Source organism: Musca vetustissima, unplaced genomic scaffold, assembly GCF_032173495.1.
Source record: "Musca vetustissima isolate MV318-11 ecotype Yass unplaced genomic scaffold, APGP_CSIRO_Mvet_v1 utg17985, whole genome shotgun sequence".
Taxonomy (NCBI): Eukaryota; Metazoa; Arthropoda; class Insecta; order Diptera; family Muscidae; genus Musca; species Musca vetustissima.
Window position 1 is genome coordinate 32,132 of NW_026886138.1, and position 27,977 is coordinate 60,108.

Below are 27,977 nucleotides of genomic sequence, written 5' to 3' on the forward strand. Positions count from 1 at the left end.
ATTTTCAATTTTTAATACCACCATATTATTAGATTCTTTCTTAATATGATTACATATATGACATGGATATATAGTACAATTTTCAATATTCATATATTATTTTTGTTTATCTTCCCTCTAGCTTGCCATGGATGATTTAGCTGCTGCCGAGGATCAGCTGCGTGAACGTGAAGATGCATTACAAGCCGTGAAGAACTTATATGACAATGCTGTGGGTGAAAAGCAACGTTTGACAGATGCTGCCAATGCTTGTTTGCGGAAAATGACAGCTGCAACAGCTTTGATCAATGGTCTGTCCGATGAAAAAATACGTTGGACTAATCAATCGAAAGAATTTAAAATACAATTAGGAAAATTGGTGGGAGATGTACTTCTTGCCACCGGATTCCTTTCCTATTGTGGTCCCTATAATCAAGAGTTTCGGGCAAACTTAATACGAACTTGGATGAGTATTTTAAAGCAGAAGGCAATACCCTTTACCACGGGTTTGAATATTATTAGTATGTTGGTGGATTCCTCCACGGTGTCTGAATGGAATTTGCAAGGTTTACCCAATGATGAGTTGTCGGTACAAAATGCCTTGATTGCCACCAAATCCAGCAGCTACCCAATGTTAATTGATCCTCAGGCCCAGGGTAAAATATGGATTAAGTCGAAGGAGGAACAACATGAGCTGCAGATAACTTCTTTAAATCATAAATATTTCCGTACTCATTTAGAGGATGCCTTATCTTTGGGTCGTCCTTTGTTAATTGAAGATGTGGGTATCGAATTGGATCCGGTGCTGGATAATGTGCTGGAGAAAAACTTTATAAAATCGGGTAGTATTGAAAAGGTGTTGGTGGGTGATAAAGAATGTGATGTAATGCCCGGGTTTATGCTTTACATTACCACCAAGTTGCCCAATCCCGCTTTTAGCCCTGAAGTAAGCGCTAAGACATCGATTATTGATTTTACGGTAACAATGCGCGGTTTGGAAGATCAACTCTTGGGCAGAGTGATTCTAATGGAAAAATCTGATTTAGAAGCTGAACGTGTATCGCTCTTCGAAACCGTCATGCAAAATCAACGTAACATGAAGGAGTTGGAAGCAAATCTTTTATATCGCTTGAGTTCCTCCCAGGGCTCTTTGGTGGATGATGAAGATCTAATTGAAGTTTTACGTGTTACCAAAACCACAGCAGAGGAAGTGAACGAAAAACTGAAAATTGCCGAGGTAACCGAGCGGAAAATTATGAAAGCCCGTGAAGAGTTTCGTGCTGTGGCAGCTCGTGGTTCCATCTTATATTTCCTTATTGTGGAAATGAGCAATGTCAATGTGATGTATCAAAATTCTTTGAAACAATTTTTGGTCATTTTCAATAATTCAATTACTAAATCAACCAAATCAAATGTTACTGAAGAGCGTATAAATATTATTTTGCGTTATTTAACCTATGAGGTTTATAAGTTTACTAATCGCAGTCTTTACGAACGGCATAAGCAGCTGTTCACTCTAATGTTGGCCATTAAAATTGATTATCACAATGGTAATATAACGCATGAGGAATTTATGGCCTTTATCAAAGGTGGTGCGTCGTTGGATTTGAATGCTGTACAACCGAAACCTTTTCGTTGGATTTTGGATATAACATGGTTGAATTTGGTGGAGATTAGTAAGCTGGATACGTTCGTAAATGTTTTGGAATTGGTAAGTTGTCTTACAATTTGACTGAACTCTCATATAACTTGACCCCGTTATTTTATTTATTGGTAACATTTTTGTTATGGTATTAGAAGATTCTGACAAATATTGTCATAGATATTATGTAAGGAGATTGTAAATATCGCCAATGGGGCTGCAAATATTTTAACTAGAATATTTATATTAATATAATCGGGCTTTGCCGTAATTACCAGATAATGTCCACTCGCGGATATAGATTACTATTAAAAATTATATTTAAAAACATTGGTTTATATTGAACATTATTTTCAAGTCTAGCAACTTCGGTTATGAAATGTGTTCAGTGAAATCGGCGGTATGGCTGTATTAGCGTTGTACAATAAAAAACCAGTAAGGAAAGTAGTAAAGTCGGACGGGGCCGACTATATGATACCTTTCACCACTATGGGTATAGTAAACAGGACTAAATCCAGTACACTGTACCAAATTCCGTGCAAATCGAAAAATATATAGGGACTTTGGTGCTATATTTGCATGAAATCGGACGAAACTATATATGGGAGCCATATCTAAATCTGGACCGATATTCACGAAACTTGGCAGACATCACTCTAGGCTCAATTCAGTACGTTATGCCAAATTTCGTGCAAATCGAAAGAAATATAGGGACTTTGGTGCACCATTTACATGAAATCGGACGAAACTATACATGGGAGCTATATCTAAATCTCTACCGATTTTCACGAAACTTGACAGATATCACTCTAGGCGTTATGCTAAATTTCGTGCAAATCGAAAGATATGTAGGGACTTTGGTGCACCATTTACATGAAATCGGAAGAAACTATATATGGAAGCTATATCTAAATCTGGACTGATTTTCTCGAAACTTTGCAGACATCATTCTAGGCTCAATTCAGTACGTTATGCCAAATTTCGTGCAAATTGAAAGATATGTAGGGACTTTGGTGCACCATTTACATGAAATCGGACGAAGCTCTATATTGGAGGTATATCTAAATCTGAACCTATTTTTCCCAATTTCAATAGGGTTCGTCCTTGGGCCAAACAAATGAGCTGTGCCAAATTTCATCCAAATCGGATTATAAATGCGACCTGTACTTTGTTTACAATTTAACAAAAGACGGACTGACGGACATGCATGAATCGACTCAGGAAGTGATTCTATGCATATTCTCAAAAGGAACTATGGGTCTATCTCGTTTCCTTTTGCCTGTGACAAACATATGCACAAAGACATAATACCCTGTACCACAATGTGGTGAAGGGTATAAAAATAGTTAAACCCAATACGATCAGCAATTTGGACATGGACTTTTAAATGTGTATAGTTAATTTGTCATTCCGCGTTTTCGGAGGATAAAATACCCAATGACAGAAAATTTTCAGTGTAGATCTATGTTGTGACATAGTTTTTTTTTTTAATGTATCAGATATTTTCCAACCAGAGTGGTTGCAATATGACATTTCGAGGTGATGGCGTGAAAAACGTTTTCCCAAGAAATGTACAAAGGTGCAATTTTAATATCGCTTTATATAAAGGGGGCCCTATTTTTTGTATGATAAAGTACCTAATGTGTTAAACTGTGCGTCTGTAATTTGGTATTTCGGTTTAACCGAGGATAAAAAACTTCTGGCAGGCAATTTCCATGTTCAGTTTATGTTTTGATTATTATTATCGGTTTTCAGTGTAGTCCCAATATAACGGTAACCGATTTTCGGTATGTATTTAGAGCACGTTATCTACCGATTTGGTTGTAAGTTGATATTTTGAGGATTTTGTAATGGGCTGTAATTTGATATACAGTCGAACTCGGATAAGCGAACGCCGGTTTATCGAAAAAATGGGTTAATTTAAACTAAAAATTTTAAACTAATATTTCGGATGAATTTTCAAACACTCTACTTCTCTTAAAAGAAAAATCGGTTAATTGAAAATCTTTATAAGAGAAGGACTTTTTTGTTGCAAAACACAATTATATATGAAACGAGCACCGTTTAAGAGAAAAAATTAATTTTTGTAAATTTTAATTCTTTAAAATTTTTATGTAAAAATTATGTTGCACATTTTTCCAACCATCCAAGAAAATGTCTACGAAAAAATAAGTTCCTACTCAATTAATTAGGCGTTTTCGTTTAACCAAATTAGACTAAATTGGTTTCTCAACAAGTTAAAAACCTTCCTACCAGAAAGTATTAATATTGGTCCACATGTATGCCCTCGAGGAGTTTGGGCACGATTTTCAATAGAGTTGGTTGTAATATCCTCTTAGCAAAGTTAAATATTTTTGTATATAAAAGTTTTCATTACATTTTCAAGACCTCGATATTCTTTATGAGAATAAAATTCTATGTCGATTTAGTTATGTCCGTATGTCTGTTGAAATTATGATATAGTGATCGCCATATATAAGATAGAGCTTTGAAATTTTACACAGACTTTTCAATTACACTTAACATATTTTGTAAATTGGTCCAAGTTTTGGTATAGCTCCCATATATCGGCATCTCCCCATCTTCGGTATTTTGAAGTTTTTTTTTCGAATTATCTATCCAGAAAATTGTTTATATAGGTTGCATTCCGGGTTTCTTGGAGGGCGAGAAGCGTGTTTGCGGAATATTTTTAATACTCGTATAAGTCCATGTTTTAACATTGCTCACATATATTGGTCTCGATCCATATTCTGTATTTTGAAGGATTAAATCGCACCCTACGAAGCGAAGGAGTGTAATTTCACCCCTATGTTCATATTTGGGATATTTGAAGATGCGTGTCATGTTTAAACATAGCCTTCATAAAGAAAAAACCTGACCTATTTTCAACATTTTGAAGAATCAATTATTTAAACCAAAAATGTATTCCCACTTTTTTGTACCATTAAATTTCTAGCCCTTTTTATGCAACCTGTGCCTTTGTAAGTTGGATTTTGATTTCCTCAGAGCTTAAATAACATACTCGCATACGATTTAAAATGCTATAATCTCCACAAAAAGTTCAGAATGTACGAACTTAACGATGTTTTTATAACCATAGATCCATTCATTTTCTTGTTTTGATATATTTACCATAGGGAAGAATGGACCTTTATAGACTATATTATGTTCGGTATCTCCATTGGTATCATACAACTAAAATCCACCAGCCATAAAATATTCACTTAATTGATGGCAGAATAAATCGAATCTCAACATACATCTCATATTTAGATTTAAGTCATTCGTAAACTCGTGTTGAACAAATAATCTGTTTACAGATCGAATTGAACGAACGAGAGTGGCGCATTTGGTATGAATCGGAGAAACCGGAAAATGAAGAAATACCCTGTGGCTATCAATCATCATTGGATAGTTTCCGTAAGCTGTTGCTCATTAGATCCTGGTGTCCGGATCGTACAATATCACAGGCTAAGAAATACATTGAAGGTAAGAATTCAGTTGACACCTTTTATTCAATTTAAATTAATTGGACATCCATCTTTGCAGAATCATTGGGTCCAGAGTACAGTGAAATGCAAATATTGGATTTAGAATTGACATGGTCGGAGTCAGAGCCAAGGACACCATTTGTCTGTCTACTCTCCATAGGATCAGATCCAACAACGCAAATTTCCGCATTGGCTAAACAAAAGGAGATACGTAAGTGAAAAAAACACTTTTAGTATATCTTTTTTTATAAAAATAATTTGGAATTTTTAGCCCTCAAAGCCGTTTCAATGGGCCAAGGTCAAGAGTTTCATGCTCGTAAAATGATAATGGATTCTATGGCCGGTGGTGGTTGGGTCTTGCTGCAAAATGTCCATCTCTCATTGCCGTTTTGTACGGAAATTATTGATATGCTGGTGGAAACAGAACATGTTGATGAATCCTTCCGTTTATGGGTTACCACTGAGCCACATAATGAATTCCCTATTGGTCTGCTACAAATGGCAATTAAGTTCACCAATGAGCCTCCTCAAGGCATACGTGCAAGTTTAAAGAGAAGTTATCAGGTGAGTGTGAAATCAAAATTTATTGGAAACAATATATCATAATGTCTTCCTTTTCAGTCCTTCACTCAAGATTTCCTTGATTATACATCAGCCCCACAATGGCCACCACTTTTGTATACGGTGGCCTTTTTACACACCATCGTTCAGGAACGGCGTAAATTCGGCCCGCTTGGTTGGAACATACCCTATGAATTTAATGCAGCCGATTTTGCTGCCAGTGTACAATTCGTACAAAATCACTTGGATGAAATGGATCCAAAGAAGGGTGTCTCCTGGCAAACACTTGTCTATATGATTGGTGAGGTACAGTATGGTGGTCGTGTTACCGATGACTTTGATAAACGCCTGTTGACCACCTTTACATCGGTGTGGTTCTGTGAAGCACTGCTGAATCCATCGTTTGAATTTTATAAAGGCTATAAAGTGCCGAACACGAAAAGCTTGCAAGGATTCATTGATGCTATCAGCAATTTGCCTGCCAACGATACACCAGAGGTATTTGGTTTGCATTCCAATGCCGACATCACGTACCAAATTAATTCGGCTAAAGGTAAGTGGTCGTTAGAGAATGAACATCATGAGGAGGGTGGTTGGCAGTGGAGGTCAACATGGAGGGAGGGGGTTGGAAAATGTGGAAACATAATCATCCATTAACAATGATTATGGTTTTGTTTGTTTTGCCATTATCCGTTGTTTTGTACTGGCAATTGGAATATTTTGAGGTTCGATTAGGTCAATAAATGGCAATGCTAATAGATTATCATGTACTATAAATATTTGTATAATTTGTATTTTTAAAGCTAATAGAATTTTTTTTAAATATTTTGATTGAAATATCTCATTATTGCATTTTTCTTCCGTTTGTTGTTTGTCAATAAAATTATTCGTTCTATGGAATCACGTTTTCGAAATAAAGCAGAATTCGATACACTTTGAGCAAACACTGAAAATACAGAATGTGGTATTAATCATTTTCATTAGTTCAGAACAAAAGTCTTGTAGCCAATAGCTGATAGCCAATAGCTGGATTTAATACATACATACATGTTATTGTTGCTTTGTTATTGTCCTGTTCAGATTCTTCAAATCAGGAAATGCATCTACTTCCACTGGCTGTAACTACAGATATTCGGAAATGTAGAGTAGGTTTGGCCGGACAATTGAATACATAAATGAAGATGCTTTGTGTGCGGGCCTGCACCACATACTATGCAGACATTCTGCAATATGAATTGAGAATGTTTGCATCCTGAACGTAGTAGAGTCAACAATTGCTCTTATTTTTCTAAGCAGCAGTCGGAATGCTCGTTTTTATAGATCTGAATAATTATCCATTAGGGACTCAAGGTTAGCGATTTGAGAACCTTGTTCCTGATTTTTAATTATTGGGGAGATCTGCTGTCCTAGAGGATTTTGAGACAGCGGCCTGCACATTCAACATAATTTTTATCTCGGCAGTTTATTTGGTCAACAGTGTGGCTGAAGATTTTGTGGTGGATATTTTCATATACCTGGAATGAAATAAGCAACCGACGATGTAAGTGTCTAACCTCAACAACAGGGCCCATGGCGTCGGATCGTATCATCTTCTGGAACTCCTTGTTTCACTCTACAAGGTTTGGGACTTTCGGAATTCCATGTACGACTGGCGGTCATACATATAATTGATTGATCGACATTTCAAACTTGATCGAAAGGAGATAACAACAGCTCTGGAGATATCACCGCACACTGGGAACTACGTGTTTCACTACGTGTCTCCTCAAGCTGTATTGAATGATTGACAGCATCAAGGACTTTTGATAGATTAAACGCTACACTGTTCTATGGCACTATCAGTTCTGATTTAGTCGCTCGACTTATATGTGTGGAGATGACGTGCAGCGCTGCTGTTGTGTTATGTTGTTTTGCGGAGCCCATACTCATGATAAGCATCTAGATAATTTTCCATAGCTTCCATAATGCTTATTGAGTTTTCTCACTGATGCTTCAAGGGTCTTCGTTACTGGTGACAGAAGTGAGAGCAGTCCGTACGATTCACCTTAGCTTGCATCCTTGGTTCAGCAGCGGGACCACCCTACCAATTGTCTAGGTTTCGGGTGCGTTGTGGATGGCTATCGTCAACATAAAGAATTTAATAAAATACTCGACTTTGGACTCATCCTGCTATTTCATCATTACTACAGAGATTCCGTAAAGGCGCTGCGGATCACACTTCCACTATCACTAATAGTAAACTGTGATGTTACTTCATCGGTCGGAAGAGATCTTATACGACCCAGTACTCTTCGCCTCGCCATTTAACTCTCGGGATGCTCGACAAACAATCGGTTGAAACAACTAGTGCATCCCTTCCTATCTGTCACCGTTTCCTCACTAAATGCGTTGTTTTACTGAACCCATGCTCACGATCCGCAGCTTTACAGATTTCCCTAATATTGAGTCATAGCTATTGGCGACGAAAATAAGATAAATCCGTACGATTCATCTTTGTGGAAATTCCTGGCTTCCTGAACGATGTCAAATTTGGAACTTTAGTCAGGTTCTCGAATTCCGGTTGTTTCAGCTTTACCGTAGAGATTCCGTTCAGGGCCAATGCTTTTGATGATTTTGCGCTACTGATCACACTTACATTCATAGGAAACTTTTATAGTACCTTCTCGGGGGAAGATTCTTATACAACGTAGTAATTTTCGCTTCGTCCTGAAATTCTCTGGATGCTCGACAATCTGTGGGTTATGACAAATCCCTTCGAATCAGTCATAATTTCGTCGTTAAATGTTACAGAAGCTTTTTCAAAGGTTTTAAATCGAGTTTACTGTTGTCCTCAGTGTACTAATACAAGGCAACACAATCCATTACCCTGTTGGACCAATTATTCCGGGATATATTGCTTCCAAAATAGAAAAAAAACATACAAATCGACCAATTAATCTGTATGTGCCAATGTTAATATCTGGATCTAGCTGACCTTCATTCTTCTCATATTACGCATATTATGTAGGCGACATTTCCCTAAATGTGTTTACATTAAATCATGCCCCTATTAGGGTTAAGCCTTTCATTCATCTGACTATACGGTATTCACTTGCCATCTGCTTATTATTAACTTAATCATATTGAAGAATGTCTAATTATGAGGATAAAGTAGAAATCCATTAGTCGATAGAAACTTACAGCTAAATACCAAAATCTATCACTATCACGACAACCTGCTGACGTAAATACCACATTGTACCTATGTATACCTACGTACTTACATACATTTTTGAATATTTTAAAACACCCCCTCCCTCTACATCATTGACATTGACTCCGCTTCTCGTGCATTTTTAGGTATTCTCGATACCATTCTCAGTGTACAACCCAAGGAAGGTGGTGGCGGTGGTGGTGAAACACGTGAAAGTATTGTCTATCAATTGGCCGATGATATGCTGAGGAAATTACCACCTCAGTACAATGACTATGAGGTGCGTGAGAATCTTGTTCGTATGGGTATCCTATTGCCGATGAACATATTCTTAAGGTAAGTGCTTTTCACATGTGAGTTGTAAGTACCTTGGAAATTATTATTGGATTAATAAGATGATAATGAAGACGACGATGATGATGATGAGGATAACGCAACGTAAACATGGTTAATATGCTTGACATTGAATATTGGCGGAGCGAAGAAAATACATTAACGGATCCTGTGTGAGATAATTAGTTTAGGATAGACAAGAAGCTTTTTGTCAATTTCACTTTGAAATTTGTTCAATTTTCCGCTTATCACACGGTATTACGGTTAAAGTATTTAATGTGAATAATTTGACATATTTGATGAAAAATTTAATTTATTTTTTAAAGAGAAAGGGGGAATTTAAACGCTCTGAATTTTGGACTATAAATTAAATTTGACTTCTTGTGGATAATCAGACATTACTTCGAATTCGATCCAGTTTAAAACATTTAATAATTTTACAGGCAAGAAATCGATCGCATGCAAAGGGTAATAAAGCGTGTCTACTCATGTCTTTGTGATTTGAAGCTGGCTATTGATGGAACCATTATTATGAGTCCAGCTTTAAAGGACTCTCTGGATGCAATGTATGATGCACGCATACCAGAATCGTGGATGAAGGTAAGTGTAGGTTAAATTAAATTTAACTTAGCAAATGTCAAATACAAAATCAAAAAAGTCTACAATTTTTAAAAAAATAGATCGGATTTATACGTAAATCGAATGAATACATATATATTTTATGGATTTAACTTTACTTACGTTGTCTGTGTGTCAGACCAGGGCCTTTGATAGTTATTAAACTATTATAACTGATGCTTTATTAGTCAGTTCGTGTCGATTTAAATTATTAAAAAAACAAGCAAACATTTCCCTCTTACGAAAAAAATGTCCAATTTCAAATAGTCGACTACAAAATTATATAAATAAATTTGCATGGTGTTGTAATAACATCATTTTCTGATTTTTAATTTATATAAATAACGCAAAACGTTCCGCAATAACATTGAAACATAACATTTTGTTGATGGTTTCCATTCATTTGCGGAACAAAGTTTGTTGTTTTGATTTACAAAAAATTTGTCAGCCATATTATAATCGGATTTTTTGTTGGTCTGATGGTTGATTCCGTAACATTGTTGATGGATTATGCAAATTATTTATAATTGGATATGAATTGTAGTTTGTAGCATGTAATTTGATATGCATTGCAATTTTATATTTGAATGAATGTGTTTCTTTATTAAATCCGATTTAAACATTTTGGAAATCTGTTGTTTTATAAATAGATTTAAAAATGGGGGACCGTAAATTCAGAGGATAAGTAATTTTATTAAATGTTGAAAATTGTTGGGCATGCACAAACACGCCTGCTCTCTTCGGTGGTTTATTCGCAACAGAAAATTAGAAATTATGAATTCATAAAGTTATGTTTCAGCGTTGTAAATATTGGCATTGTAAACAGAGTTACATTCTTATGTTATTTATGACTACCGATTACTAATACTCCTCCTCAATGATAAAATTTACAGTTTTCATTTACATACTTAATCCTAGTAATTCAGAGCATTTTTCATGTTTTATTTTATTTAAATTCTTTGTTAATATATCAGCTATCATTAGGTTAGTACTACAATATTTCAAATTAATTAATCCATTTTCGTATAAATTTCTAATATGATGATACCTTATATCTATGTGCTTGCTTCGTGAATGATGCACTGGATTCTTCACTAAATGTAGTGCCCCTTGATTGTCGCTTTGTATTTCAATACCTGCAATTTCTTGTTGTAGTATCTCATTTAACAATCCGCTCATAAAGGTTGCTTCTTTTGCCGCTGCGGATAATGCCATATACTCGGCCTCCGTACTGGATAATGCCACTGACTGTTGCTTCTTGCTTTCCCACGAAATTGCTCCTCCTGCCAAAATAAATGTGTAGCCTGTGTACGATTTTCGATCTGTTGAGTCGCACCCCAATCAGCATCAACATAACATTTTATTGGCTCGCCAGTTTTCTCATACCTGAGTTGCACATTCATCGTTTTCTTTAGGTATCTCAACACTCTCTTTGCTGCTGCTAAGTGCTCTGAATGTGGATCACAATTCCTCTGTGATAATTTGGACACCGAATGCACAATATCTGGCCTGGTACATATACCCAAGTACATTAGTGATCCAATAAGTGATTGGTAAACCAATTGATCTGCCTTTCCACATTTGTTGTCATTGCATGCTACTTGATGATTTGGATCCAACGGCGTTGCGATTTCTTTGCAATTTTCCATGCCATAACGTTTCAACAACTGTTTGATATTTTCCGTTTGACTCCACACTCTTCAGTATCTATGTTCGTACTATGTCTTCCGCTGCGTCAGCCGAAAGTCTAGTGGTTTCCGGTTTTGGAATATCTTGCTATATTTGTTGCACATATGCGACGTCTCTCCCTGGGCTACCGACGATGCTTCTGCCAATCGATAGAACGCCATGCGAAGTAGCCCGGATGCCACGTCCGGGGGTTATTGGTAGCCCATTGGATTTAGCAGGGACCGGACTTGATAATAACCATCCCCAAAATCATGGGGTGTTGCACTACGCCGTATACCCTGCTCCGGAACCACAGGGGACGGGGTGCTTGGTATCGGGCTACCCTCTCTCACCGGTCTCAACGGGGTGTTCTGTTCGTCGTGCGATGACTGTGTCGATATCACGTTGGAATGTAGCGGGACGGAATGCAGTTCGAAAGGTGTATATTTCTGCTGGCCTCTTCCAAAGGTATTTGAAAATTCCCATCCTCTAAGTCGAGGCTACTGACATAATTCGCCTCTCTTATTCGGTCGAGAATGGGCGATATCCGTGGCAAGGGCTTAAATGACGAAAATCCATGCACAGTATCCAAGTACCGGTCTTCTTCCTAGCCAATGCAATTGGTGAATTGTACGTACACCCTTAGGCTTCGATTAATACCTTATTAAGGAGTTCCCATCCTCTAAGTCGAGGCTACTGACATAATTCGCCTCTCTTATTCGGTCGAGAATGGGCGATATCCGTGGCAAGGGCTTAAATGACGAAAATCCATGCACAGTATCCAAGTACCGGTCTTCTTCCTAGCCAATGCAATTGGTGAATTGTACGTACACCCTGAGGCTTCGATTAATACCTTATTAAGGGGTTATTGGTAGCCCATTGGATTTAGCAGGGACCGGACTTGATAATAACCATCCCCAAAATCATGGGGTGTTGCACTACGCCGTATACCCTGCTCCGGAACCACAGGGGACGGGGTGCTTGGTATCGGGCTACCCTCTCTCACCGGTCTCAACGGGGTGTTCTGTTCGTCGTGCGATGACTGTGTCGATATCACGTTGGAATGTAGCGGGACGGAATGCAGTTCGAAAGGTGTATATTTCTGCTGGCCTCTTCCAAAGGTATTTGAAAATTCCCATCCTCTAAGTCGAGGCTACTGACATAATTCGCCTCTCTTATTCGGTCGAGAATGGGCGATATCCGTGGCTAGGGCTTAAATGACGAAAATCCATGCACAGTATCCAAGTACCGGTCTTCTTCCTAGCCAATGCAATTGGTGAATTGTACGTACACCCTTAGGCTTCGATTAATACCTTATTAAGGAGTTCCCATCCTCTAAGTCGAGGCTACTAACATAATTCGCCTCTCTTATTCGGTCGAGAATGGGCGATATCCGTGGCAAGGTGTAATGGTCGTTTATATCCTATTCTAAAGGAAGCTATTTTTTGAAACCCATTTTCTATCAATTAGGCTTATCATTACCATTTATAAATGCCGCACAAAATTATATATGTTTTGATTTCGTTTCTGCTCAAAATTTCACCATTATCATTGTAAATGGTAATTAAAATAATTTGAATTCTAACGTACTTTGTCCCTGGAATTGTCAACCACTGTTTACGCTGAAGCTGAGATCATTTAGTAAACAAATGCTTTTATAACAGTTTGGTATCTGCTGATTATTGATTACTCCAATAGCTTAACACGACATTTCGTCTTTACAGACAAAAAATAGAAACTTCCTTTTTAAAATAACCTTGAAAGAGTGAACATTAAAAAAAAACTATTAAGCAGCAAATTTTTCATCATCATATTAATATATATTTTTTTCAACAAATGTCTAAAGTAAAGCAATAATAATTAAAAATCTATTGTGTAAAATTTCTAAAAACTACGTAAGTATTTTTTCAAGAAAATACATCGACAGTGTGGTTAAGTGATTGTTCTTTCACAGAATACCGTCGCTTGTCATATGAGGCTTGGAAAGATTGAGGAAATTATTATTGAATCCTGCCCAATCGCATGCCGTGTCATAACCTAAATTTTGTCAGTGAACTTTCAACTCATAACTACCCCAAGATTAAGCCATATCAAACGCTTATAAGGAATCCTATTCCGCCAGGGAACACGCTTATCCTAATTCTGGCAATTTCAACCTACCACACGAAAATCTTAATTGCTTATGAAATAACCTGGCGAGTTGATTACATTTACTTATAAGCAATCCATTCAGTTTTGAAGGAAGATTAGGTTGATCAAGCCAATGACTGTATGTATAAGCGTGTATTAGTCATTGATTCAAGAATATTTTGGGCGATTTCTGACAAAATGTACGTTAGCCTCATTGTCATACTATTATAGAAGTTGCGCGGAAAAAAATCATTGACGAGCCCCAAAAAATTCGTTTCATAAAAGTTACGCAGAAACAACAACAAAACTTGAAGAGCCCAAAAAAATTGTGTATCATAAAACTTACGCACAAACAACAACAAAATCATTGACGAGACCAAAAATGCATATCATCGAAGTTATGCAGCAACAACAAAAAAACCCATTGACGAGTCTCCAAAGAATACTATCATCAATACCAAAAACACTTTTTTATTCATAATAAAACCACTCAAACCAATAACAACAACACAACCAGACGGTCCAGCCACGGCGGTAATTGCTTTGCGTACCAACTGCTGCGCGCACCCCCACAATATCCATCAATTCTGCCTAGCAACAAGTTCATCATCATTATCGTCCCCATTCCATCATGATCGTCATAATGAAGTTATGCACTTGTCATCTCGTTACTTAAAGTGAAGATCATCATTATAATATAGCACTGCACTCCAAAACATTAGAACCACATCAACGGAAGGTTATGTGTAATTAAGCAAATTTATTATTAATATAATCATCCAATTATTTTCTAAACCTGGATTCACTGAAATTTAATAGATTTAAGTTAAACACAATTTCCTCATAAAATCATCGCCAAAGCAAAAACATAATCTTTAATCACCAGACTAGCAATTCATCAAGCAGAAAAGGGCCCTATTTTGCGACGATGGACATCAGTACAATGGGTGAGTGATTTGATTTCTGTTTATCAATTATTTATTTTTAAAATTTTGCTTTTGCCTTGTCGATATGAAGAATTTATTTTTTTTTGATTGTTACTATCATTATGATGTAGCCAAAGAAGAATATGCAAACATATCCAATGTAATTGTATTTTTATAGACATATTCAACTTTTGCTATAAATCATAGTGTTCATTGGAATTCCACATCATAGTTATTATTTAATTAATAGAATCATAAAATTGATATGTGGTTCATAAAATAATATTTTCTACAGTGTATAAAATATCCAAAATTTTGTTATAAGTGAAATATTTGAATTCTCTACTATTGACCTAATTTGATATTGTTTGTTATTAGATATTTAAAAATGATTATTTCGCATATTTATTTCATGTGTCATAATGATCATTTTTACTTCACTTATATTTAGAGCACTTCATTAATGTTTACTCTACCATATTTTGTTATCAGACATCGTATACATGAATTTAAAATATACGAAGTTTTATATAGTTTAGTTAATTACACATAAGATATTCTTGATTTTGTTATAATAAAATGCATATTTTTCAAAAGTATAACATAAAAATGTTAGTTGGATAAATTCTAATTTATGGGTGTTTCGTTTCCAGACAATGGACCGGTGATAAAGTAGTTGAGTAACTAGAATTTAGTTTAGGGGTTCTAAAAAAATTACGCCATTAGAACCAAGGTAGGGAGGGTTTCGAGGCACTTATTCTCACCAACACCTGAGAATATAATGTGAGATTTTTAGGGATATCGTTTTGTTTCTTTTAAATAATGGGGACTTTAGTTTGTTACAAATATCACCAATGGTTTTATTTGTTTTCAGTTTAATGATTAGGAGTCTATAATATTTTGTTGTGTGGTACCAATAATTCAAATTCTCAATGGAATGGACACGAACCCCCCAAAGACTGTTTGCTAGCCTCATCAATGGCTCCTACGTCCACTTCATTTAGAGATGTCTCCAATACAATAAAGTTTTAGAAAATGGTACGTTACAAAGGGCTTAAATGACGAAAATCCATGCACAGTATCCAAGTACCGGTCTTCTTCCTAGCCAATGCAATTGGTGAATTGTACGTACACCCTGAGGCTTCGATTAATACCTTATTAAGGAGTTCATTGACCTTTTCCTTGGTGGTTTGGATTTCTGGGTTCCTTGCAGTGTACCGTAGTTTGTATGGCCGATCGTCGTTCATAACAATGCAGTGAGAAGCGACTGTAGAAAATCCGTGTAACTCCTGAAATTAGCTTAGCACTTCTGTTTGATCAGTGGGGCACTTACCGTAGAGGGGGTTTAGTCCTGGGTTTATGGTGTTCGTGTCGTCGTCGTCCTCGACTTTCGGTGGTTGGTGTGTTGTTACTGTTAGGTGTAAATGTTTTTCGTTCTATCTGGGCGTTGTGCTTCCTCGGTATTCCAGGTATTTCACAGCTCAGACCAGAACAAAGTATTTTGTTCCGTTGGAGAAAATCCACTCCAAGATTATCTCTACAAGCGTGGGGCATAATCAAGAATTCAATTTTATCCGGTACTGCTCAAAGCTTAGATCTGTGACCACAGTGTGTTGAACTGCTATGAACCGCCTGTCATCCCAATTATTATACCCACTCTTCATGGCCTGTGGATCAATTGTTTAGGTGAAAGACTTGCTAATGAAACTTTTAGTCGCCTTTGTGTCAATGGTGGAGGCGATAGTTTAAATTTGTCCTTTAAATTTTCCATAAATCGCGGGGAAAAGAACAATTTCAGAAAATATTTTTGAAACTCCTCTTAGGGCCGCCAAGGTTTACTGTCCATGAATCACTTCTGGCACGGTGATCAATATGCTCTTAGGGCTCTGCTGCATCTCCATTATTTTTTCCAATATCTGAAAGAATTACAGTGATTTCAAATTTTTACAGCCAATATTTGCTTCCATAATTATGGTCTCTTCGCCATCCACCTCTGTACCCACCAAGTCTTTCCCATAGTCTTTTCATGATATCCGGGGAATGGTCTTGTACTATGACGAATATCTTTCGAATTATCGAATTTTAAAAATTCAATATCGTAGGCAATCCTTAAGCTAGGACTTATTATTGTATAAGTGACCTAGACGGGAATGGTAATAAGACATTTGGAAACTAGAGATCTGGATAAGTACTCTCACTATGTCCAGGATATGGATGCTTCGTTTTGGTTACGTAGTGGTATTCTTTAGGAAGGGAGGGTTCTCAGGTTGGTGTAACTTCATTCCCATTCAGAAATTGTCTCTTGTAGATTGTGATCATCAACATTAATTTTAAAGTGTTTCCTAGTGAATATTTCACCCTGTAAATATCCACACACATATCTGCATTTAAAATGCATGAAATGTTCATGTATTTTATATTCATGACATTTTTTGGCAGCTCACTTTTGGCATTGCGAGTGTTTTCAACAGCACATCCAAAATATTCTCGTATGTAGGCCCAAAAATAAAACATGCACTCCGATCAAAAACATTTATTCTGCAAGGTAGATAGCAAAAAGGATGTTTTTTGTTTTGCATGACCAATTTTTTTTCGTAACATCTACTCCAAAAGCCCAAATGCGGAAAAGGGCAATTTAAGTTTCATGCTTGCAGAATGAACGTCAACGAACACCTTTGTCTTAACAAGAGAAACAGAAAAAGAAGCAAAAAAGGAACATAACAAAATATGATTTTGACACCAACAAAAATAAAAATCTCAACTTTCACGTTTTAAAGCGAACAACAACAAAAACACTCATACAGTTGAGGTAAAAAATGTTTACAGAAAATCCACTCCCCACTTTTCATGTAAATAAAGGCTTAGCAAAAAAAGATGATACCGACCGGTCATGTTGTTGATTTGAACAGACAAACCATCAAATTACGATTTGTTTCATGGATTGTGCATTTTTGTTGTTGTTTGATTTGTAATCCGGTATCCGAGAGGTTGAGTATTAGTATTTATTGTTACATTTGACCTTTTTCCTTCATTTGTTGGTATTCCTGATACACGTTTATTGATTTGGGTCTGGCCAATAAATCCGAATAATTAATGCCAAATCTCGTTCTTTTTTTGTGATTTAAATTTGTATTTAGATTTGGTGATTGGTTGCTTTTTTAAAGATTTTGCTTCCCTTTTGAATGTATTTCTTGAAATGTTCTCACAATTATAAGACATTGGAATTTCTTGAGAGCTTCCTTGAACAACTGTTTAAGGATTTTTTTAAGGATTTAAAGTATCTGAAATGTTAATACTATACTATGCTAATACTACTAATAACATGAATACAAGTATATAAAGAAATGACAATGTGGATTGCCGTCATTGTTAAGCTTTAAGCAAACGTATGACATTTTTATATAAGAAATCTATTATATTTCTTTATATAAGGGGAAAAATATGATTTAAAGGAAAGGACCAAAGAGGGACGTACCCAACTATATAATACACGTATGGGCGTAGAATCTTTGGTGGACCTTTGATATAAAACCAGATAGAACCTGGTATAAACCGGATATATCTATATATGAATCGACTTGAATGAATCCAAACACATGCGATTCGATAATCTATGCACAATTCCAGCACGCCCTGTGCAAAATTCCATCTGAATCGGACAAACATTAGGTATTTGAGGCATTATTTAGACTAAAAAACTAGAATGTAATTTAATGTTCATCAGCAAAAGTAATCATAGGTATATATCGATTCCTTTTGCATGTTACAAACAAATGCACAAAGACATAATCCAGTGTGTGTAGGATATAAGAAGGTAGTAATGCATATTAAATATTTTTAGTCGGGAGATTTGGTACCCGAAGAGAAATATGAAATAAGAAATTTAACTATAATTTCATATTTCAAAACGTGGTCCAACCCAGAATATCAAAAAGGCATTATATTGGAACTACCCTAAAACTTCCGACAATCTTGCTCATTCTTGCTAAGTAGATTTAGTATTCAATGAGACTCTAAAATACCAAATTATAGGTAATTCGGTTGAAAAACTGAAAGTGTGGTGGTACCTATATATGGGAAATTACAAGATTCTTTTAAAATTCCATTAAAAAAATTTTGAAAATTTTTTTTGCGAGCACATTTATGATTTTTGGTACGTAGGTTAAGAAAAATATGTTGATTCGAAATCTGTTCGCATTCACATTCGGATGCTGCGCACAAAAGTTATAGCGGTTTTAAATCTTGTATTTCAAATATAAATTAAATGAATTCCCATTCGTTGTAATTCGCGAATTTCTTCACAAATGCTTAAACACCATTGTTTTCTTTGCATACTAGTCAAATCACACTGAAATACGGTTTAATAGTCGCGAAAAACAAATAGAAACATGAAGATATGGGAAAATAAAATAAATTAATTTTAGAATTAAAACATTTTTTTTTTTTTTGAATTTTCGATTTTTTTAGTATGGTTAAGAGGATACGGTTTTGCCTTAATCTTCTAAAATATACCACGCTTTCTTCTGCAAATTCTTTTAGATGATTGTTACATATCGGCAGATTCATCTGATAACATTGAAAATCTTAAAAAATTTCACGTCGGAAAATAAAATTAATTAATTTTTGAATTAAAAAATTTTTTTTTTTTTGAATTTTCGATTAATGGCTAAAATATATTGCACTTACAATACATAAAAATGATCAATATTGACCCCCAAAATCTTGAAGCTTGTGATGGTGGAAGAAAATCCCTAGCTGGGTTTTGCATTATTAGCTAAGTTTTTTTTTTAATTAATTTTTAAAAATCAATGGGGGTCTTTAGCACAATTTTAATTATTAATTTATTCGTAAACTGTTTAATATTGCTTTTCTCGGTAAGCAATATTTTTCCTCTTAATTAGATCTAAAAATTTTCTTTTGAGATAAAATCAATACGCAAAAACCATCATACTGAAAATAGCACAACTGCAAGAAAATTAAAATTTCGACTTACTTTTTCCATGTTTAATTTTTACTTCAATTTTGTACCTATTTATTAAAAAAAGCATAGCAATTTTTATTTCTATAAACATACAATTTGTGAGGCTATAACTATGTGAAGGAGTCAACCAATGAAATCGGGGTTTTAAGAAGAGTTGTTTGATTTGCTATTGGCTATCTTTTTGTCATATACAATCAATTTGAAATAAGTGTGAAAAACATGGAAAAATACGCTAAATTTTAATTTTTTTTGCAGTTGTGCTATTTTCAGTATGATGTTGTTGTTTTATTGATTTTATCTCAAGAGAAAATTTGTATAAATCCATGTAAAAATATTGCTTAAGAGAGAAAAGCAATATTTCGCGATTATAATAAGTACGCGAAATTTGTCAAAATAAGTTTTTAAAAATTAATTTAAAAGAAATCCTTAGCTAATAATGCATAACCCAAGGATTTACCTATATCACGCCGTTTTATTGGAAGGTTTTAAAGTTGAAAAATGTGTCACTGTGTAAGAGTTTCGACGTCATTAATGGCTAAATATATTGCACTTACAATACATAAAAATGATCAATATTGAAAAGCTTGCAATTCGCGAATTAGTTGAAAACAGTTGATGCGCAAGCGATTTTCGTATAAACCGAATCAATGTCTTTCAATAATTATTAATTTTTCGATGTTTAATTTAGCGGTCAAAGTGTGCCACTCGATGCACTTTACTATGCAAAAACCCTAAAAATAGCTGAAAATCACGCAACGTACATACGATTTTTATGGGCATCCGATTTCAGCAGGGACGTACGCAGGGGGGATGCCGGGGGTCTTTGGAACCCAATTGCAAAGAAGCTACAGTGAGCACATTCATGAGATATACACTAAACGAAGCAGAATCACGAGTTCTACGATCCTATAATTAGTTTATTCTATTATCTGGATGCGCATCCTAATTATAAGATAAATTAAAAAAACACCGAATATCCGGCTTCAAAATGTCAGCATCCATTTTGGGTGGATGCAGTGATTATATCGAAAAATCATACATTAGAACCATATTGTCCATGGGGTATTCTGCAACTTAGTCACTGATCACATGTGCGTGCGTTGTGTAGTTTAGTCACAAATCGGGAACGAACACAAAAAAACTCATTGGCTTCAACACATTTTCACCCATTTTTTATACCCTCCACCATAGTATGGAGGGTATATTAATTTTGTTTTTCCGTTTGTAACTCATCGAAATAATTATTTCCGATCCTATAAAGTATATATATTCTTGATCAGAGTAAAATTCGATCTAAGCATGTCCGTCTGTCCGTCTTTTGTAATCACTCTAGCGTTTAAACGAGTTGAGATAGATCGCCAAAATTTTGCACAGAGTCGTCTGTTGTCTGCAGGTAGGTCAAGTTCGAAGATGGGATATATCGGTTCACGTTTAGGCATAGCTCCCATATAAGAGTGCTCCCAAATTTTCGGTATTTTGGTGTTCTTGAGCGCGTTTTTCAACCCAATTCCCTGAAATTTGCTACATTGGGTTCGTATTGGATACTAAATGTCTCCACAAAAAAATATAAATATAGGTCCAGTTTTCATCCGAAAATTATAAATATAGGTCCGGTTTTCATCCGAATTCGCTGAAATTTGGTACATTGGGTTCTTATTGGGTACCAAATGTCCCCACTAAAAATTATAAATATAGGTCCACTTTTTCTGGTAGCCCCTATATAAGGATACATCCCAATTTCCAGTTTTTGAGGGGTTTTGACCAGATTTTTTCACCGAATTGGCTGTAATTTAGTAATTTGAGTTCTTATTGGATATCAAATCTCTCCACAAAAAATTATAAATATAGGTAATTTTTTTCGGGTAGCCCTCATATAAGGGTACCCCCCAATTTTCGGTATTTTAGGGTTCTTGAGCGCGTTTTTCAACCCAATTCCCTGAAATTTGCTACATTGGGTTCGTATTGGATACTAAATGTCTCCACAAAAAAATATAAATATAGGTCCATTTTTTTTCATCCGAAAATTATAAATATAGGTGAGCGCGGTTTTCATCCGAATTCGCTGAAATTTGGTACATTGGGTTCTTATTGGGTACCAAATGTCCCCACTAAAAATTTTAATATAGGTCCACTTTTTCTGGTAGCCCCTATATAAGGGTACCTCCCAATTTCCAGTTTTTGAGGGGTTTTGACCGGATTTTTTCACCGAATTGGCTGTAATTTAGTAATTTGAGTTCTTATTGGATAGCAAATCTCTCCACAAAAAATTATAAATATAGGTAAATTTTTTCGGGTAGCCCCCATATAAGGGTACCCGCAACTTTCGATATTTTGAGGTTCGTGAGCGCGTTTTTCAACCGAATTCGCTGAAATTTGGTATTTTGTAGTCGTATATGGTAACAAATCTCCCCACCAAAAATTATTAATAATCACCCCTTTTTAGGGGTAGTCCCCATATAACCCCCTTTTTTAAATTAAAATAGTTATATGATTTGTTCCGTGTGTTGCGGTAGGGTAGTCGTTACAGGGAATAGTCAATTTTTACCCTACTAAAGACTATTTAGCCATCTGTTGTAAGCATTCCGCCTTCTAAAGATATTGTGATAAAAAAACTCAAATATGACGATAATGAAATATATCGGTAGACATTTAGGCATCTCCTCAATATAGTAATACCTCCTGAAGGAAAGAATTGAGATAAACAATTAAAATATTGGGTTCAAAATTGGTATATACCGGTCATTAATTATGCATAGCCCTCATATAATGATATCCCCAAATATTCACTGTTTCCTACACTATGTAATCAATATTGGTCCCCCTATATACCCTTTGTAATCTAAATTACAGTCCACTTTTGGATCCACTTTTTGGATCTTACAGATGTTAGGAAAAATCCCCATTAAAAATTGCTGAATTTTGTATTTGGTGTACATAATGCCCACTTTTTGGTATGTTCCCTATATTTTCATTGCATGTATCTGTCAGTATAACTATGGTGGAGGGTATCCAAAGTTCGGCCCGGCCGAACTTAATGCTTTTTCACTTGTTTACATTACCACCATCACAGCTTCCACGCAACTTATTATTTATTACCAATATTTCAAGATTTTGACAAGAACACTTCATTTTATAGAATTGAATTTAAATTATATGCAATATGTTCATATTTCGCGAGTTATAATCTTGCAAACCTCAGCTTCAAGGAATTTAAAAGATTTTTGTAATTTCCCATATGGAGCTACCATAAAAACAGAGAGACAATATTGATCGGTGTTGGTAGGGACATTTGCTATAAAAAAACTAAAATAGCAAATTACAGATAATATAGTTGAAAATACTGAACATTTTTGAACATTTTTGGGGATAATCCAGAAGCCTGGAGTAGCATAAATTTAATTTTAAACTTAAAAATCAACTTTTATGCTGAGTGTTCTTCCCAGTGCACTATAGGTCAAATCAACACTTTTTCTGTGCAAAATTCGTAGCGCCAACAAAATAATAGTAGTCGTCATGAAATTTGGCCCAACCGATTTTTTTTTGTTACTTGAATCGTTATTGTTGAATTTGGAAGAAATCGGTTCAGATTTGGATATAACTCCCATATATATTTTCGTCCGATTTTATGTAAATGGTGCACCATACTGCCAATATTAGTCCGATTTAGACAATATTTTGCACAGAGTATTGAATTAGGTCTAGATTGATATGTGTCATGTTTTGTTGAAATCGTTTCAGATTTAGATATAGCTCCCATATATAGTTTCGTCCGATTTTATGTAAATAGAGTACCATACTGCTAATATTGGTCCGATTGGGACAACATTTTGCACAGTGAACTGAATTAGGTCTAGATATATATTTGACAAGTTTTGTTGAAATCGGTTCAGTTTTAGATATAGCTCCCGTATATATTTTCGTCCGATTTTATGTAAATAGAGCACCATACTGCCAATATTAGTCCGATTGAGACAAAATTTTACACAGAGTATTGAATTGATGTATTGGAAGTTTTGTTGGAATTGGTTCTGATTTCGATATAGCTCCCATTTATAGTTTCGTCCGATTTTAGGTAAATTGTGCACCAAACTGAAAATGTTTGCCCGATTGGGACAAAATGTTGCACAGCGTACGGTATTTAGTCGAGTTTGACATCTGTGAAGTTTTGTTGAAATCGGTTCAGATTTATATATAGCACACATATATAGTTTCGTCCGATTTTATGTAAATGGTGCACCAAACTCCCAATAATGGTCCGATTTAAACGAAATTTTGCCCAGCGTATGGAATTCAGTCCAGTTTGACATCTATGAAGTATTCCTTGAGATTTTAGGTAAGTGGTGCACCAAACTTCCAATATTTATGCGATTGACATGCAATTTTTTTCAGCCCCGTCCGACTTTTGATCTTTCCTTACTGGTTGTCTTTGAAAACATTCATCTTTCTGTGACATTTTTCCAAATTTTGCGCTAATTTTAAGCAAAATAAATGTACTATTTGCTTTAAAATTTTCTCTCTTTCATCCGAAATGTTGTCGACATCAATTTTGCTCACTACATATTTGAAAACAGCACCAGGTTTTTTCGGTTTGTTACCTTCTTTTCGCCATATTTCAAAAAATCGATTTTTTATACGGAGGTTGTCTAGATAAAAGAGGCATTACTCGCAAAACGCAAAAATCGCAAGTTAAAATAAATTGAAAATAACTCATTACTTATTACTTAATTTATGTGCAAAATTTCAAAGACTTCATATTGGGTCATTTTTTTTTATAGCTTACTGAAAATCAATCTATCAAATTACTTTAACCCTTTAAAGCCTTCATAGGCTAAAAGGCTAATTTCAAGTTTACGTGTCGCAAACATAAACATGTTTTAATTTAATTTAAATATGTTCACTTGTATCTATATTTTCCATTTTACACAAATTAATTATTGCAAACACAATCGAAATAACACGCCCTCAAAATTGACTAAGCACCACTGAAATGTAAGCATATTTATAGAATAAATTGTATTGAGCGACTTTCACGGCTGATGTGTTACGGTACTTTATATTTAGCACTAATAAATATTACGTGTCCTTATTTTGGAGTGTTCTAAATACAAAAACAACAAAAACTAGTGAAAAACGTCACTTTTATTTTTTTTAATTTTGCACAGAAAAACCGGTCATTGGCCTGTAGTGCAGTGTAGATGTAAAAAACCACCAAATATCAAGACCGACAAAAATCAAAAAATGCGCACAGCTCCAACTCTTTTTCTAATGTGTTCTTTATTTTTTGTTAAAGCTGAAATGCATCGACAGACTCACATGCAGATCGGTACCTTTACGCTGTTTGTATTTCTAACTATATACAAACTTGACGTGCATACAGACAAATTCATATAGTCATAGAACTTTACGCCGACTAATATATACGTTAAAGCTTCGGAGTTGACCAGAATCGATTTTTGGACTGAATTCGGTACGATATACACATGTTGGTCTCAATTTTTGTAATCTGTCTTTAGTTTAGTATTTTGTTTTCTTCTGGCAACCATTTACAACGGCATAGCCAACACATAAAAGTTAGGAACGGTTTTAAGCATTTTCAAGAACCTCATAATTGCTTTAAAAAGTCTACGCCTAAAGACTTCATAATGGCTTTCAAAATGCGGCTAAAAATCCAAGCCTTATGACATCATTATGGCAGCAATTTATAACGGCATAGGCAATACATACAGTTTTAGAAGGATTTCAGGCATTTTCAAAAGTTCAGTCAGGCAGGTTTTTTTACTTGTTTAAAAATTAGTGCCATTCGCTTAGTTCACCTCAACACTCTGTTCGAAATTATTTAAATTTTATATAATTTCAACTTATATGTATTTATTGTCATTGTGTATTACTAATTTTTAATCCCACTCACAAAATTACATTTTTCTTCATATGAAACGCTAAATATCAGATTACCTCAAAAACAAAATTTTCTAAATTAGGAAAATAAATCTAATATATCAACAGGTTCCCATCATCATGACATTCTACATTAATATATAACATGACATTATTATACCAATGGAAATGTTTTATTTCGATGCCTAAAGCATAGCCCAAAATCATTAATTACATGTAGATATGTATGTGTGGGCTCATGCAGGTGATAACAATGAAATATGCACGAAACACCGACACAAAATGGAACAAACGAAATTTTAAAATAAAAAAAAATAATTGGGCAATAAGACAAAGTTAGAATATCGTGATTGGCAATGTAAATGTGGCTTTTGAAGATTATGAAGAATCAAATATATGCTTAACATATGTCGACATTTTTGTTTCAAATTCGTATTGTTTTATTAAAAAATAATCCAGGAATTTAAAATTAATGTGTTTAATATATTATTTCAAAATCGCTACCATTATATAAAGATTTTTTATTCAGAGAGAAATAAAACCACAGCCAATTTGGTTGAAAAATGTAGCCTTAAGTTCATTAAGGAACATTGAAAATAAATAATTCACGCCATAAGGCCTTTAAGGACCATTGGAAAATGTTTTAAAAATCCACGTTTTAAGGCCAATAGAGATCATTGAAAAGTCCACTCCTTAAGCCATTTAAGGATCATTGAAAAATTCCAAGCCTTAAGGCATTTAAGGATTCTTTAAAAAAATCACGCGTTATAGCTTCAATATGGCATTGAAAACTATGTACAAAAAAAATCCAAGCCTTAAAATACCACACATTAAGTCCTTAAAGAACCATTTTTATGGACCATGGCAAACATTTTTTAAAATCGCCCGCCTAGAAGGACCCTTGGAACAAATTTATAAAAAAGTTCGCGTCTTAAGGCCATTTAGAAAAAATTCTTAAAAAATCCACGACATAAGGCTTTTAAGAACCATTAAAAAAATCTTCACCAATCCAGGTAAGGCCTTTAAGGACCATTGATTTTTTTTTAAAATCAACACCTTAATAACTAATTCTTTTAAGGTTGTTAAATTTTATTTTAAAAATCCGCTCTATTAGTCTATTATGTATGTGTAAAATTTTTGTTTTTAAAAATGTAACCCTAATACCTCTGATGTTTAAACCAGTATGGAAAGTAGTAAAGACGGACGGGCCGATTATATGATACCCTTCACCACTTTGGGTATATTGTACATATGTATCCTTACAAATGCATGTCCATGTTCCCTCGAAGGAACCTACTCATGCCTTTCTACAACCTATACTAAATTTGATTTCATTCGGGCAGATTTAGAGTCGTCAGCGTACCATGGGACAAATTTATGGAAAACGATTTATATCAAAATTGATACACGCTATTCGGTACGCCGCACTGTTAAAAATTTAATATCAATCAGACACCCATTCAAAATACATATGGAAGCTATGGTTGCACCAATTTCATTAAATCGCAATAACGTCATTCAAGTCTCAATTTAATACGTTGTGCAAAATTTTGTGTTAATCGGACAAATATTAGGAGTTTGGTGCACCATTTATGTAAAGTCGGACGAACATATGTATATGTGGGAGCTAGCTATATCGAAATATGAACCGATTTTCCCGAAACTCACCACTCATCATTCTAGACTCAATACAGTACTCTATGCCAAATTTCGTGCAAATCGAAGGATATATAGGGACTTTGGTGCACTATTTACCTAAAATCGGACGAAAATATATATGGGAGCTATATCTAAATCTGAAGCGATTTTCACGAAATTTAACACATATCGTGGTCGACTTAATTCAGTACGATATGGCAAATTTCGTGCAAATCAAATGCTATAAAGGGAATTTGGTACACAATTTACCTAAAATCGGACGAAAAGCTATATCTAAATCTGAACCGATTTTCACAAAACTTAGCACATATCTCTCTAGACACAATTTAGTATGCTATGTCAAATTTCTTGCAAATCGAAAGTAGTATAGGTACTTTGGTGCACCATTTACCTAAAATCAGACGAACATATATATGGGAGCTATATCTAAATCTGAACCAATTTTCCCACTTTTTCAATAGGGTTCGTCCTTCGGCCAAATAAATGAGCTGTGCCAAATCTCAACCAATTCGAATTAAAAGTGCGACAAGTACTTCGTTTACAATTTAACATGGACAGACAGACGGACGGACCGACTGACATGCATAAATCGACCTAAAAAGTGATTATATGCATATTTTCAAAAGCAACCATGTGTCTATCTCGTTTCCTTTTGCCTGTTACAAACATATACACAAAGAAATAATACCCTGTGCCACAGTGTGGTGAAGGGTATAAAAAATATACGCTTAAGACCTCATTATATCTTTGAAAATTCTTAAAAATTCCAAAATTCAAATCCCTAAGGTCTGACTATGGCTTTGAACATTCTTTAGAAATCAAGTTTTAATGGACATTGAAAAAACTATTTAATTAATCTTCGAATTAAAGCTATTAATGAATTCTTTAAAAAATCCACGCC

General features: G+C 34.9%; 1 protein-coding gene across 1 annotated transcript in view; it reads left to right on the forward strand.

Moving 5' to 3' along the window:
• LOC133333609 (dynein axonemal heavy chain 5-like) overlaps positions 1 to 27,977 on the forward strand; it is a gene marked incomplete at both ends in the record, with an annotated part of 66,850 nt that overhangs the window by 29,151 nt on the left and 9,722 nt on the right. Inside the window, 7 exon segments of the mRNA XM_061541920.1 lie at positions 122 to 1,690; positions 4,942 to 5,110; positions 5,171 to 5,323; positions 5,384 to 5,676; positions 5,734 to 6,226; positions 9,013 to 9,202; positions 9,643 to 9,799. Coding sequence (XP_061397904.1) covers positions 122 to 1,690; positions 4,942 to 5,110; positions 5,171 to 5,323; positions 5,384 to 5,676; positions 5,734 to 6,226; positions 9,013 to 9,202; positions 9,643 to 9,799 — 3,024 coding nt within the window.